The 15,551-nt window shown below is 43.3% G+C and overlaps 2 protein-coding genes and 1 non-coding gene across 3 annotated transcripts; 1 reads left to right on the plus strand and 2 right to left on the minus strand.

Moving 5' to 3' along the window:
* LOC8074614 (L-type lectin-domain containing receptor kinase IV.2) lies at positions 211 to 9,456 on the minus strand. The gene is made up of 4 exons (XM_002441492.2): positions 7,475 to 9,456; positions 6,515 to 6,528; positions 5,945 to 5,970; positions 211 to 2,052 (listed from the first exon to the last, which is right to left on the minus strand). Exons 1-4 carry the CDS (start codon positions 9,394 to 9,396, stop codon positions 400 to 402), a joined length of 3,615 nt encoding a protein of 1,204 aa, XP_002441537.2. The 5' UTR covers positions 9,397 to 9,456; the 3' UTR covers positions 211 to 399.
* LOC8074615 (iron-sulfur cluster assembly scaffold protein IscU) lies at positions 11,486 to 13,820 on the plus strand. Its single transcript, XM_002440228.2, has 3 exons — positions 11,486 to 11,942; positions 13,180 to 13,234; positions 13,339 to 13,820. Exons 1-3 carry the CDS (start codon positions 11,618 to 11,620, stop codon positions 13,484 to 13,486), a joined length of 528 nt encoding a protein of 175 aa, XP_002440273.1. The 5' UTR covers positions 11,486 to 11,617; the 3' UTR covers positions 13,487 to 13,820.
* Positions 12,704 to 12,777, minus strand: TRNAN-GUU. The gene has a single exon. It is a non-coding gene; the product is annotated as a tRNA-Asn (tRNA).

Consider the following 15,551-nt stretch of genomic DNA (forward strand, 5'->3'; position numbering starts at 1 on the left):
AATGGCTGTGTAAGCCGTCTTTTGTGTTCTGATGAGAAAATCAATGAAAATCATTTGAAGTTTTGCTTCTGTTGTGATACGTATAAAGAAGTAATTAACCCATTAGATTTTGAGGTGGAATATTTATTGATACACTACATATATCTCTGTTTGTGTTGAGAAAAGCCTCCTTAAATTGTGGTTTACCTGCCCCATAAACAGACAACAAAATCCATTTAAAGTTTTTTTCACCATTGTGAAATTCAAATTTTACAAAGAAATCACCTCTTCAACTTTTAATACATACGGAGTAAGACTTAAAAAATGTCAAACTGTGTAAGACCACATGTTGATACACTAGTAGTTTAGGCATACTAATTACCAGATGATCTATCCCCTGGGGCTGCTATCCATCTATCATCACCTTCCACTCAAGAAGCTGGAGGTGATGCCACTGCTGCCAACTGTGGATATATACTGGTCAAAACCTTCATTTTGCATCAGGCCCAACACGCTATAACTCAAGTTTCTGGGCATTATTTCTGGGAGTGGCATCTCTCCGTTAAGGTATTGTGTGACTTGCCTCATACTCGGCCTTGCATTGCAAACTGGATGTGCACACAACAATCCTAGAGTTAACGCCAGATCTACCTCATCTGCGTTGCAGTTGCCTTGTAACCTATGGTCAAGTGTGTATGTAAGTGAACCTTTGTGCCAATGCTCGACTACCCAATCAATAAGGATCTGCGAACTATCCTCTGCATGACTACTGATAGGTCTTTGCCCACAGGTTACCTCAAGGATGAAAATACCAAATGCATACACATCTGTCATAGGTGTCGCCTTACCAGTGCGTGCCAGTTCTGGGGCTAGATATCCCATGGTACCAACTACATGTGTTGTTTGTGGGTCGCTACCATGATCATACAACCTTGCAAGACCAAAGTCACCTAGACGTCCATTCATCTCACAATCAAGTAGCACATTGCTTGCTTTGATGTCTCGGTGGATTACAACTTTCTCACACCTCTCATGGAGATAGAATAGGCCAAATGCAACATCTTTGATGATTTGAAACCTTTGGGACCAATTCAGAGTGGGCTTATCCTCCTCACAATGTAAATACTTATCAAGACTTCCATTTGCCATATAGTCATATACCAATAGGAGTTCACCTTTTCTTCTGCAATAACCAAGTAGCTGGACAAGGTTGCGATGACGGAGACGGCCAATACTGACAATCTCAGCAATAAACTCCTTCATTCCTTGCTTTGAGTCATGTGACACCCTCTTAACAGCAATCTCTAATTTGGAGACAGGAAGCACACCTTTATACACCTTCCCAAATCCTCCTAGGCCAAGTAGATTATTGTTCTTGAAGCCATCTGTAGCATGGAACAAATCCTTGTACGAAAACCGATGTGGTCCAAACTCATCTTCCCAGTCTTCTTTTATCTCAGCAAACTTCATTTGCCTACGCACAAATAGAATTATCGTTGTTCCGATAATGAGGATGAATATGGCTGTGGCTATTGGTAGGGTGATCTTGAGCACCTTGGACTGAGGTTTCGGGCCAACCTGAGGTAGCTTTGGCAACTTGGCGATATCGATCTGGGGAGCTGAACTATTGATGCCCAAGCTGAAGCTCCAGCCGAGCACACAATACAGTGAATAAATTGGACCAGTTGATGCAGAGAAACCAATGTAGGATGGGTCTTCCAACACTGTGGAAAGGTTGTAGGTAGCTGAAAGTAGAGGTCTGGATGGTTTGGTTACCTTGAGGGGAGCCATGGTCACATTGATCTGTGTGGCCTCTGCACTGTAGTCCACCCACACTTGCATCTCTCTACTACTAATAAGGGACAAGTTACTGAACATACCATCCTTGCTGTCATCGAAGAAGCCAGCTGAGTGGGACTGAAATGAGGTGAGGCTATTGATGTCGATGCCGATGTGGTTGTCATCGATATCGTTGAACTCGGTGTTTTGGCTAGTATCAAGCTCGACTGCAAATATGTGGTTACTTGAATTGCGATCACTTGTTTTGTTGAGGAGACCCAAGTATTGTGAGGTCTGTGCACCTGACAGATCCTTGGTCGGAGAGATCAAGAAAGCCATGCCATCGGTGCATATACCAGGGTAGATAGGAACCATGCCAAAGACAAAAGCAACTGAGAAAGACTGCACAACCTCACCGGGGGACCTGCGGAACCGCCATGGAGTTGGATAGAATGCATGGCCTTTAATGGTGACCGTGCGATTTGTGAGCTCAAGGACGCCGTCTGGTGTAACAGTGGCCGCTCCGTCGAGGTTGAGGTTGCTCCTGGAGAAGCCCGAGAAGACGAACTGATCCTGACCAGTGACGACAGTGATGGAAGATACAAGGATCAGTGCCAGGGAGAACAGAAGGAAGGATATATGTACCATGCTAGGCATGCCTGCTGCAACTGTATGATGATCTCCAAGTCCAAGAGATGCAAGAAATGGTGGCTTTCATGGACGCTCGGAGGTGGTGGTTGTGTTGTGTTTGTGTAGTCACTCTGCTCTGTGGCCTGTAATTTGTTTGCAGCGAGAGGGCAGGATTTAATCAAGACCGACTTTGAAACGTCAGTGTGGTTGTGTAGCTTTTCGTACTGATAGTTGTCCTGATGTGTAGTATATTTAATTAATTGCAGTGCTTTGTTTGGCGTAAGAGCATGACTAGCTAGCTGATAACTACTACTAATATTTTCGTCATGTCATCTAGAACTATCATTAGTAAACACTCTTTTCTACCTTCTCCTTTTCTGAGTTTCTCTTTCCTCTAAGGTAGGGAGTATAGATTAATATAGGCATTGCCCTTTCCCTATGCCTAAGTCATGGTTTAGTCAACGAAAATTATCACCAGGTGGAGAAAGGTGTCCACATGAACTCCACAAGGAAAAGAAGACGTAGGGAATGTGGCAACTATCTCGTGCTCAGTAATCAATCGTCTTGAACGGTATGGGCGCATGAGCCGTGGGAAATGTGGCAAGTAATTAAAGCAAGCTTCGTGATATATATACTCCCTCGTTTTTTACACATCACATTAATTAGTTTTTTAGTTGTTGTGGTGGTTCCTTAGTTTCATCGTTTGGTTGTTGTTGTTTTATTGTATCTTGGTAACTTTTCTGTCTGATTTATTAAAAAAATACTATTTTTGATCATCCACTTTTAAAATGTTTATAGTTTTACAGTATATGGATTATAGATTATAAAAGTATTTCTCATAATAATAAATCTAAAACTATAAATCTTATATCACAAACTTATTTTTTTCTAAAAAATTGATGATCAAAGATATAATTGTACTCAATTCATCCCAAATTATAAGATGTTTGACTTTTCTAATACCAAGTTTAACCACTCATCTTATTTAATAATTTATGCAAAATATCACTTCTTTTGTCACGACTTGGTTTAATAATAAAATTTCTTCAAGAGTAACTTAAATTTGATTATGTTTGTATAAATTTTTTGAATAGGACGAGTGGTCAAACTTGAGGTTAAAAAAGTCAAATGTTATATAATTTGGGATGGAGGGAGTATAACTTAAAAGTTAAAACAAAGCCAATATGATATGTAAATAAAAATAAAGAAAGTAGGGGGGAGCAGCCGAGCAGGCCCTCAAAGTCAAGGAGTGATCCTCTCTCGTGGGTTAGGGTGACATCCATGTTTGATTACGTAGTTGTATTTTTTTTAATTTATATATGTCGATGAACGTCATTTTACCGTGCTACATCTGTCTCTCTTGCTGTTGCGGTCTTGCCTATCGGCTTGACTAATCTTTCTTCGGGACTGCTCGGTCTTGCCTATCGGCTTGACTAATCTTTCTCCGGGACTGCTCGACTTTATATTTTTTCGGCTTTGCTCTTAATTTTGCTAGTTAAACATACCAGGAGACTACTGAAACAAATGGTGAGTGACGAAATTCAGTCCTACTGAACTTGATAAGAATGGGATATTCCATTGAGTCATCATACGAGTAGCTCTGTGTCAAAACAAGTATATTTCCAACATATGTTGGAGGGATCAACGCTAATATAAAATTGAAGAAGGTTAACACGTGACCATGTTGTCTACCTCGACCTCCTCCCACGCCCCCTTCTCCCTCCCCGTGTCTCTCCTTCTCCGCCCCTTCCTCGCTGTCGTCCTGGACCCTACACCCGTCGCCGGCCACCACCCCGCCGTGGGCTCTAGGGTTCTCTGGCGCTTCGGTGAACCCTAGTACCCATGGTGGCCACCTTCTTCCCTTCCTCTCTCTCATTGGAGCTCCGCCATGGCATGCTCATCGGCGACACCAAGTTCCAAGCTCCAGCCTGGTGCCCCTGCCCCGACTTGGCCCCGACCTCCTTCCCCACTGCTTGGTCAACCTGCCTCCCCCAAGTTGGCCCCTTCTATAGCCTATCAGAGTACCCTGACACCACCATCTTCTTCATCTTCGACGCGGACAGATCCAGGAGGAAGAGGAGGCCTACCTCGTCGTGCCGTCGCTGCCAGAGGGGAGGGAGGGAGGGAGGAGGTCGCCATGGGTGTAGGATCGTCAGGAGCAGGCACGGGGTCATGCTGTCGGGCTCCAACGTGACTGTCACGTGTTAGACTTTGCGTACAAAATTACATACATACACATATTGGAATTGGTAGTAGCATATAATAATTATACTTCAAAAATAGAAAAATTAGAAAACCTACTAGTGCTAGGTGGTCCATGACATAAAGGTGCACTTATTATGTGACAAAATTTTAGTATTAGAAGGACGCTTGTTTTAGGACAGAGGGAGTACTAGGATGCATCTAGGAATCAAGAAAGCCTTGACCATATATCATTTCTAGTTTCTTAGGAACCCATAATTTTTAAGAGTAGTTTGTACAAGGAATACGCCACATATAGAAACTAAGTTTTATTTTATATTTTCTTGTGTGCATTCTAGTCGAATCGTAGCCAATCGTCTATTTCTCCGCTTGTCACTTTCTAGCACACCACAGCACTACAGCGTTCACTTCCAGTTGGAATCACTTTCAATCGCTTTCCATCGCCTTCGCTAAATATCATTTTTTTCTTGATTTAGTTCGTGGAAGGATAATAACATCATTGTAGGTTCTTTCAAACCCCAACCCTATCCTGCCGCTGCCCTCTCCCCTACCCTCGACAGCCCGACATGGAAGTGACTCGTCATCGCCCTCAGCAAATCGGCCGTCTCCGCCCTGTTCACTCCCTTCCACTAGCCGCCGGCCCCCTCAGCTTCGCCATCGTGCGCCATAGCCGTTGTCGGTCTGCCATCACCCACGCTCATCGTGGGGACCTCATCACTCCTCCCTCCTCCCGGCGCTATGCCCTCATGGCGTCACAGCAAGCGCCCTGCCCTATCCCTCGCAAACCATCAGTTGTAAGGGTGACAACAAAGCTTCAATGAAATCACAAAAAGCAGCAAATCGTGCATAGCTCAACATTTACTTGTTCAAGTTCATGTTTCTGAATATTTAGTTCTGAAGAGATTTATTCCATGAGGCATGCATGTAGTAAGCCATTCATTATTACACATTTAGCTAATGGCTATGATAAAAATGCTAGCAAAAACCAAGGTGCAATATATTGCAGTCAATATATGGGCCTGTAGCTCCCCCCCCCCCCCCCGCGCCCCCCTCTCGTCGAGTGGTGCTTGTTTGTGTGTGGGGGGGGGGGAGGGGGGGTTGCCACCTGAAATCAAGGTTGAAGCTCTCGCCTATAATGGTTCACTTGTTTGCCATCGGCCATGAATATGTAATTTCAGCTTATGCATGCAAAGAGCAAAAGCATGTTCCTATATGCCGGTCTACAGATAACTAGTTAAATAACATGCATCTTGTAATCATATGTATCCTAACTACGTAACTCAAAATATTATTTTTACAATTATAAATTTACCCTTTTATCCTTTATTTAAAAAAGAACTAAAAAAAGAATTACCACTCCTCTATTTAGGGTCCTAATTCCTATAATTTTGGAGGCGATGTGACGTATATGGCCCAACGACCATAGACACACCCATTGTCTCTCATCGCTTTTCGTGTTCTGGGTCCACCGACCATAGACACACTAATCGTTTCTCATCGCTTCTCCAACTATTGTATAAATATTTTTGTTAGGCCAACGTGGTCCAATAATAGGTCTAATACCATGCAATGGTCGAGTTCGTCATCTTCAGATTGACCATGGCCTTGTTTACTTCCACCCAAAATCCAAAAACTTTTCAAGATTCTCGGTCACATCGAATCTTTAGACACATGCATGGAGTATTAAATATAAACGAAAATAAAAACTAATTACACAGTTTGGTCGAAATTTACAAGACGAATCTTTTGAGCCTAGTTAGTCCATGATTGAACAATAATTATCACAAACAAACAAAAATGCTATAGTGTCGTGAAAATATTTCGGCAAGGAACTAAACAAGGCCCATGTTGGAACGTGTCGTCATCTTCAGATTCATCATGAAACATGTTTTTTATAATGTATTTATTTGAGCAACCACATAACCCGGCCCATCGTTTGTAGTAGTGAGGGTTGGAAGTCCTTGATTGCTGGTTTGTAGTAGTGAGGGTTGTAAGTATTAGCGTCCTAAATAAACATTTTAAAATATTTCCATCATAATTTAATTGAGCCCGTATTCTTTCATGTCATTGATCTTTCGTGACTTGTCCTACACATGTAGGTAATAATTTATTCATGTACATCCATAGCCAATAAGCATATCTATCTCAAAGAGATTTAATATGAAGCATTGAATTTGAATAGCAATAGGATTGTCCTTGCAACTCTATGTAGAACAACATATTTTTCAGTACAACCCTCTTCTACTAATATGCTTTACCGGGAGTATGTTGGTTGTACATCCTTAGGTCACTGAATATATTTGTCCAGGTACAGTTGCATGGTAAAGTCTTAAATAAAAAGAAAATCGAGATCCAACCTAGGAGGAACTAGGTGGTTTTTTCATTAATTAAAAAGAGAAATAGGCACCCAATTCAGTCCAAGAGAGGACTTAAGTCTTAAACCTGAGTGGTTGGGTGCATGACTAGACCTCCCATCCAACCAGTTGAGTTAGGCTCACTTCTTGTAAAGCCTTAAATGAGATATAGTGAACTACTCAATTCATCCCAAATTGTAAGTTGTTTGACTTTTTTAATATCAAGTTTGATCACTCGTCTTATTCAAAGTTTTGTATAAAATATCACTTTTTTTTTGTTGTGTATTGGTTTATTAATAAAAGTTCTTCAAGAATGACTTAAAATTTGACTATATTTGCACAAATTTTTTGAATAAGACGAGTGGTCAAACTTGGAGTAAAAAAAGTCAAACGACTTACAATTTGAAATGGAGGGAGTAATAAGCAAGGCACTTCATTATCTTCCATCTAGAGAGATGGATATTGAACCAAAGTCCATCATCCTCGGTGACGGGTATGATGACATTGTGGACGAGTCGACTTGTCCTTCCTGCACTAAGGTCAACATATGGAAGCTAAAGTGTGTTGGCAGTAGCTCTGGTAGTGGCACGTCACCATCAAGATACTGCAAGACTTGCCGCATGTAAGGCCTTGCATCCGGAAATGGGTGAGAGCACAACAATCCTAACTTCAATGCAAGGCACACCTCAGCGACATCATAGTTACCTTGGAGTCTGATATCCACTGAATCAAGGAGTTTATCTTCATGCCAATTCTGAATCACCCAATCGACCAACATGAGCTGGTGGCCTTGGGTGTCTTCAGTCACTGGCTTTTTCCCACAAGTAACCTCAAGAATAAAAACTCCAAAGGCAAATACATCAGTAAGAGTGGTTGCCTTGCCTCTATGCACTAGCTCTGGAGCTAGGTATCCTATTGTGCCAACAACATGTGTGGTCTGTGGATCAGTGCCATGATCATATAACCTCGCGAGGCCAAAATCTCCCAGTTGTGCTTTCATCTCTTGGTCAAGAAGAACATTGCTTGGCTTGACATCGCGATGTATTATAACCTTGTCCCATTCCTCATGGAGGTAGAGCAACCCGGCTGCAATTCCTTTGATGATCCTAAACCTCTGTCCCCAATCAAGGATGGCCCTGCCCTCTTTACCATACAAGTATTTGTCAAGACTTCCATTTACCATATAGTCATACACCAGAAGGAGTTCACCTTTTCGCCTACAATACCCAAATAATGTCACAACATTGTTGTGTTGGAGGTGCCCCATGCTTACAACTTCAGCAACGAACTGCTTTGTACCCTGCATTGAGTTATATGGTACCCGCTTTACCGCAACCTCTGATTTTGATGTAGGAAGCACTCCCTTGTACACCCTACCAAATCCACCCACCCCTATCAAGTTCTTTGCACTAAATCCTTTGGTGGCGTTATATAAATCCTTGTAAGCGAACCGGTGTGGGCCATACTCGACCTCCCAATCTTCATGTACCTCCTTATATCTAAAATGTCTCCTCACAAGTAGAACAACTATAGTTCCAGTAAGTAATACAAAAAGTGCAGATGCAATTGGTAGAGTGATCTCCATGATTCTAGATGGAGGTCTTGGACCAAGATAAGGCAGTTTGGGTAGCTTTGCAGAGTCAATGCTTGGAGCTGGACTATTCATGCCAAAACTCCAGCCAAGCACGCAGTGATGATGCCCTGTGCTTAAGCCTGTTGCAGATGAGAAACCAATGTATGCTTCCTCTGTTACAACTGTTGAGAGGTTATAGGTTAAGGAGAGCAGTGGCGTCACAGGTTTTTGCATGCCAAGGGGTGCTATTGTCACATGGATCCGTGTCGTGTTCCCATCGTACTCCACCCAAGCTTGGATTGGACCACTTCCCCGGAGCTGCAGGTTTGTGAACCTCCCATTGCTGTCATCATGGAACCCAGCCGTGCTGGACTTGAGAGAGCTGAGGCTGTTGATGTCGACGCCGACATGGTTGTTGTCGATGTCCCCAAACTCAGTGTTCTGGACAGTGTCAAGCTCAACTGCAAAGATGTGGTTGCTTGAGTTCCCGTTGTCAGTTGAGTTGAGAAGTCCCATGAACTGGATAGGGAAAGCGCCGGTGAAATCGGCGGTTGGGGCGATGAAGAAGGCAAGGCCATGGCCTCTGATGTCAGAGAAGGAAGAGAGGAGTCCGAACACGAACGAGAGGGAGAAAGACTGCACCATGCTGTCCGGAGAATGGCGGAAGCGAAGCGGAGACGGATACAAGGCATGGCCTTTGATCCTGGACGTGTCGTTGGTCAGCTCGATGAGGCCGGCCGACGTGATCCTCGCCGAGCCGTCTACGGTGAGGTTGCTGCCGGTGAAGCCGTTGTAGACGAACTGTGGAGGGTTGCTGCCACTGATGACAGTGCTGAATTCTGATATCAGGGAGAGGAGGATAGGCAAAACGAGCTTCATGTTGATGCTGGCAATGGTCAGCTGGTCATGGCGGCTTTAGTTGATTTGTGTTCTGCTAGCTGCAGTGAGATCACCTGACCCAACATGTGGAAATTTATAGCCTGGTGGGACACCTATTCCAGCAAGTGATCAGTTACCCGGAAGCTTACGGGTCAATCAAGAAAAATCGTTTTCAGAGTAGTGAGGTAGCGGTCTTCGTGTGTTGGCCAGTGTGCTTTCTGGCGGCCAACCTTATAGCAACGTGTTCGATCTAAGAAATGAGGAGTTCGCTTTCGAAACTGCGTGTCATACGGACAAACATATACATTATAGATTATTATTTTTTCTAATATATAATTGTAAAAATTTCAGTCCACCATATCTTTATATATCCACCGATCTAAAGATTAATTAAACGATGCTCCTCTTATTCGGATCTGGTTTCTTATTATTTTTAGCTTATTTTCTGTTCATGACACGAGGACTCCCGGTCCAATTGAGTTAGAAAAAAAAATTATGGGTTAAATCTAGCTCGGAAGCCTAATACGAGTTTAAACCAATTTTAGACCGAAACAAGCGAATAGTTAGGCTCGACCAAAATTCAAAACGACCAGAAATTTTGCCTTTTTATTATTAGAGAAGAAGGAGGAGGAGGAGGAGGAATTTTTCTTTTATCTCCAATTGACATCTAACTAAATAAAAAAAAGCGGAGCAAAATAAAAAACGTAATTCTTATCCTTTTCTGTTTGACTATTAAGAGTTCTATTTAGAATACTTAGGATGTGAGAAATATATTTATGTTAGAACTTCTACTCAATATTGGTTTAGACGCAAGTTATTCTAACTCGTATGAGCACGGGTTATATATATATATATATATATATATGTGTGTGTGTGTGTGTGTGTGTGTGTGTGTGTGTGTGTGTGTCCAGATAAAAGAAACTATTTATCGTTCGGTAGTTAGAGGAAGATAGACAAAAAAAATGGATGAAAAAAAAAGCCTGAAATTTTACCTCTTCATTATTAGGTATAGATATAGATATATATAATTAGGTAATAGAGATATAGATATAGATTTGATAGTTTTTTTTTCTCCGTTTGCAACGTATAGGTATTTTTCTAGTTATTATAGAAGCCAAAAAGATAATCAATAATTAGACTGCAAGTGGGACAATATAACACTACTTGATTAGACAACATCAAAAATGCCCTGTCGACCAGGAACATACAGCCGTCCACAAATGACAAATTAGTCAAAAGAATATCATCTCAGCTTTCTTCTGAGTTAAATTATCTATTCTTAATTAAGTTTACATAATAAAACCCATATTGACACTGACCTTGTATTTTTTATAGTATACCTATTTTATGTGTCAAAAATGTTGATGATCTTCTGTATAAATATGAAATTTAAAATAGTTGAATATGCATATGTTAACGACAAAGGGAGTGCTATAGTGAGAGCTTTACTCGATGATATTTGATGGTGAGATAAGCCCGGTTTAGATTTGAATTTTTTTGGCCAAAGTGGTAAAACTTTTTGTGGTCAGAACTTTAGCTCAGAAGTCTGACGTACGCGAAAAATTTTAGGTGTTTAGTTTCGCAATTTTTTTCTGATACTACTTGGGCTGCATGCAGTTGCAGTTGTTATTGGTAGGCTTCCATGAGAGTGCGTGCACAGTTACAGCCCAAAATTTTAGCCCCGTTTAGTTCCTAGGCTCCAATTCCACAAAAATTTTCTCTTTGGCCAGAAAAATTTCAAATCTAAACAGACCCTAAATTCGAGACACGGATGACCCTAAATTCGGGGTGCTTGAGTTATGTTTTTTTTTTTGAGCAAGGGGTGCTTGAGTTATGTGGCCCAAGGTTCTATATGGCCCAAAAACGAACTTAGCCCTTCAAGGGCCAGCCTATAATAAAATAGCAACCAGTTCCAAATCGAGCCCAGTAAAAGCCCATCCAACCAGGGCGAACCGCCTCATGGCCGCCCGTTGCGGTCCGCCACGTACACACCTCGTACGCGCGTTGCCTTCACAGCCCATTATCGTTAGCCGCTGCGGGCCCCACGCGCCACGTTTCGATCCCCCGCGCACTAACCATGACATGCCTCCTCTCTCCATTCCTTTTCGTCCCCATCGCTCGGCTCGACACGATCACACGAAGGAAGCCGAAGCCGAACGGAACGCGAGGGGAATCCAGAGACGCCTCATACGATTCTGAGCTCCGAGCCTTACCGGCGGCTATGATGCTGCGCGCGGCGGGCAGGCGGCTCCTCGGCCTAGGAGGCGGCGAGGCTGCGCCGCCGGTGCCCCCGGTCGCTACGGTGGCGGCGGTGGCGATCAGGGGCAGAGGGTACCACGAGCGGGTGGTGGACCACTACAACAACCCGCGCAACGTGGGGTCCTTCGACAAGGACGACGCGGACGTCGGCACGGGGATCGTCGGCGCGCCGGCGTGCGGGGACGTCATGAAGCTGCAGATCCGCGTCGACGAGGGCTCCGGCAGGATCGTCGACGCGCGCTTCAAGACTTTCGGTTGCGGCTCCGCCATCGCGTCCTCCTCCGTCGGTGAGCAGAGCCAGCCCCATATTCCGTCGCGCAGGAGTAGATTGTTCATGCAAATTTGATGATTATTGAGTACATCGTTGGGGTGATAGGAAAGAGGAGAAGCCGTCGCTAATCATGGTAATTAAACTGGAAAATTAAGATGGGTCAGTGTCAATTTCCCCTGGACGCGCAGATTTTCCTAGTATTTAAAAGTAGATTTTCCGTGTTAAAAAAAGTACTGTGTCGTCGGGTTTATTGACAATTGACTCACGTGTGTTTCTGGAGGTAATCACCTAGTATTGGTAGTTATGGCATTGAGTGAGTGCCCTGTTCATAAACTGAAACAATAATAATAGGAGGATTTTGAACTTAAAAACGATCATATGGTTGATTAGTACAAAAAACTTGTTCATATGGTTGATTAGTTCGCTGCACTGGTGCTGGTCTGCCGGGTCTTCAGAACTTCTGATCCATTGTGAACATGAACTTGTTCGTATGTGGTTGATCAGTTTATTGGTGCTAGCTGTTTAGTTAGAACTTTAGATCCATTTTGAGGTAAAATACAGTAAGGAAATATCTTGCCCCCTAAATTATAATAGTTCGTATGGTTGATCAGTTTATTGGTGCTAGCTTTTTAGTTAGAACTTTAGATCCATTTTCAGGTAAAATACAGTAAAGGAAATATCTTGCAACCTGAATTGTAATAGAACTTTAGATCCATTTTCAGGTAAAATACAGTAAAGGAAATATCTTGCAACCTGAATTGTAATAAAAAAAATTGACGCTAGAAGGAGGGCTTGAACCTCCGACCTTGTGGTTAACAGCCACACGCTCTAACCAACTGAGCTATTCCAGCTATGTGCACTAGGCATGTGCTTGTTCTTTTAATAGTCGTACTTACTACTTGTTGACCAGTTTGCAATTACTGTCAATCTTATATTCAGCTAATCAAGTTCTGATTTTCCTATGGAGGACTTGGTTTACAACTAACGATGGTGTTATCATAATTTCAACGTTATCAAAAGGTGTATTATGCACTTGGATATGACCTTTTTTAGATTAATAAAAAAGGTCATATGCATAGACGGAAAATCTATGCTTAGATTTTGCGTAGGCAGCTAGGGAAGCTATATATTTTGTTTTTACTGACATGTTTTCATCATTAGAGTTTTTTTTCCTCCTACCATTTTTTCCTTTATAATTTTATACCCATCTGAATATATACTAGCTGGTTCCTTATTCATTTGTGCTACTACAGCTTCCGAATGGATTAAGGGCAAACAAATGGAGGAAGTAGTAGCGATCAAGAACACGTAAGTTATGAATCGGCTTGGAAATCGTCCGTCCCATTCCATATTTCTCTTGGAGTTGTATTGATACATCGTAACATCTGTCTTCCGTCTTCCTATTTTTGCAGCGAGATTGCGAAGCACCTGTCTCTTCCACCGGTAAAGCTCCACTGCAGCATGCTCGCTGAGGATGCAATCAAAGCCGCCGTGAAGGATTACGAGGCAAAGAAAGGGAAGCTGGCCAAGGCAGAGGAGCAGGACATCCCATCTCCATAAGAGCGCAGCTACCTGAAGCGAGCAGAGTAGTGTATGTAACGAGCGAGGAACTCGTGTGCAAAGAGCGTGTATATATAGCTAGGTGGCTACGATGTTTGGGTTTCATCGAATAAGCGAACTTGCTGCACCGTGGTTATGCACATAAATAAGGTCTGCCCGTTGCCCTTATATCTGCTTAGTCGGAGTATGTATGCTTAGATTGATTGAACAATGTTGTTGAGATTAGGATCATGTATGGTAGAGCTCTGACTCCGACTTCTTGTGCTTCAGACTGTTTTTTATAGATAAGTTAGAGCCAGAAAAAAAGTGTCTTTTTCTGTCTTTTCGTTACAAACTTAACATGGATTATTTAAAAATGTCACCGGAGCTATTTTCACTAAATGTTTTCTAAAACAACTCTATCTTTACCAGAGAAAGCTGCTCCACATTGAAGAGAGTCAAGTCATTTTTGCTAGGCCTAGGAACAATATAGGAATACAACATGAATGCAGAAAATAGAGTATTCATAAACATAGAAATTTTGCACAAATGGTTGTTTGGATGAACCACATAGGAAAAATAATTGGAGGATATAGACAGAGAAATTTTATACAAATGGTTGTTTGGAACCACATAGGAAAAATATAGGAATGTGTTTGGATGAACCATATAGAAAAATATAATAAACAGTACGTAAGTTAATTAGAAAAATAACTATGACCTGATCTCCAGAAAACAGTGTCACTATTTCCATTGAAAAATAAAGAACCATATGTATATAAGAAAAATCTAAGCCAACCATGATCTTATCCATCCCTTTCTTTGACTCATGTGTCTCTCCTCTCTCTCTCTCTCTCTCTCTCTCTCACACACACACACACACATCTCTTGCCGTTGACTTTGACTTGCAACTCAACCTTGTAACTGACGGGTGACGTGGCGTCACTTGAGCTTCCCTTCATCCAAAGCACAGGTTGACATCTGGCTATGCTGACATTGCATATTACGCGGCACGAGCCTGTCACGATTAGCCCCTCCCTCCTTCCTTGAAATGGCTACGGAGTAAGGCATGTGCCTCTCTCCACTACTCAAGATTCACGCTAAAACGAATCCCCAGCATTCTGACTCCTGAGAGAACTTTGTGTTTGTTCTACTGCTATGAACTCACACCGAGTTGTCATCCATTCTCTGGGCAAACCTTTTTCTTCAGATAAAGATTCCCTTTTTCTTCAGATAAAGATTCTCCGGGCAAACTGAACTAATATACTGACACGTAGCGGCAGAGCGGATCCTTAACTTTGCCATGGCCAAAAGGGACACGCTTGCAAGATGCAGACCCCTGGACTGCAAGTCTGCAAGTTCCAAACCTCCCCGTCCACACTATCTAACCGCAGCCTTTAAGCTCACTCCAAGCATATCCATGCAGCTGGGGCGCCTCAAACAAATAAGAGCCGTGCACGATCACAGGCTGTGCTGTGCTGCAGGCTGATCGAGATCGAGGAAAGGAATTGAATCCGAAGCAAGCAAGCTAGCTAGCAGGTAGTAGCAACTAGCAACGCCGATGTCGTCGTCGACGGCGGCGCCTCTCTTCCCCGCCGGCGGCACGCGCCCTCTGCAGCAGCAGGCGCCGTCGCTGGCCGCCGGAGGCGGCGGGTCGTACACGCCGGTGTTCGTGGTGCTGGGAGTGATCGCGGCGCTGCTGGTGATCTCCTGCCTCGTGGGGCAGGTCTGCACCAAGAAGCACCTGCGGCCCCGCCCGCGCAGGGACCGCGTCGCCTACTACGACGACGACGGCATGGAGGGCGGGTTCGGGCCGCCTCACCACGGCGGCATGGCTAAGATGGAGGCGCCGGCGCCGGCATCGTCGTCGGTGGAGACGCGGGCAGACAGTGGCGCCGCTGCCGCCGTGCAACGGACTGCAGCGTGATATGAAATTGATGCCTCTGCACGTACGATAGTTGTAGCTATGGCTGCTTCTTCATCTCAGGTTGTTTTCTAACTTCGCTGATGTGCCCTGTGCATATATAGTCTTGAAATCCTTGTATGAAAAGAATTGGTCTCCACGACTGTAAAGATGGAACTGTCG

Source organism: Sorghum bicolor, chromosome 9 (genome assembly GCF_000003195.3).
Source record: "Sorghum bicolor cultivar BTx623 chromosome 9, Sorghum_bicolor_NCBIv3, whole genome shotgun sequence".
NCBI lineage: Eukaryota > Viridiplantae > Streptophyta > Magnoliopsida > Poales > Poaceae > Sorghum > Sorghum bicolor.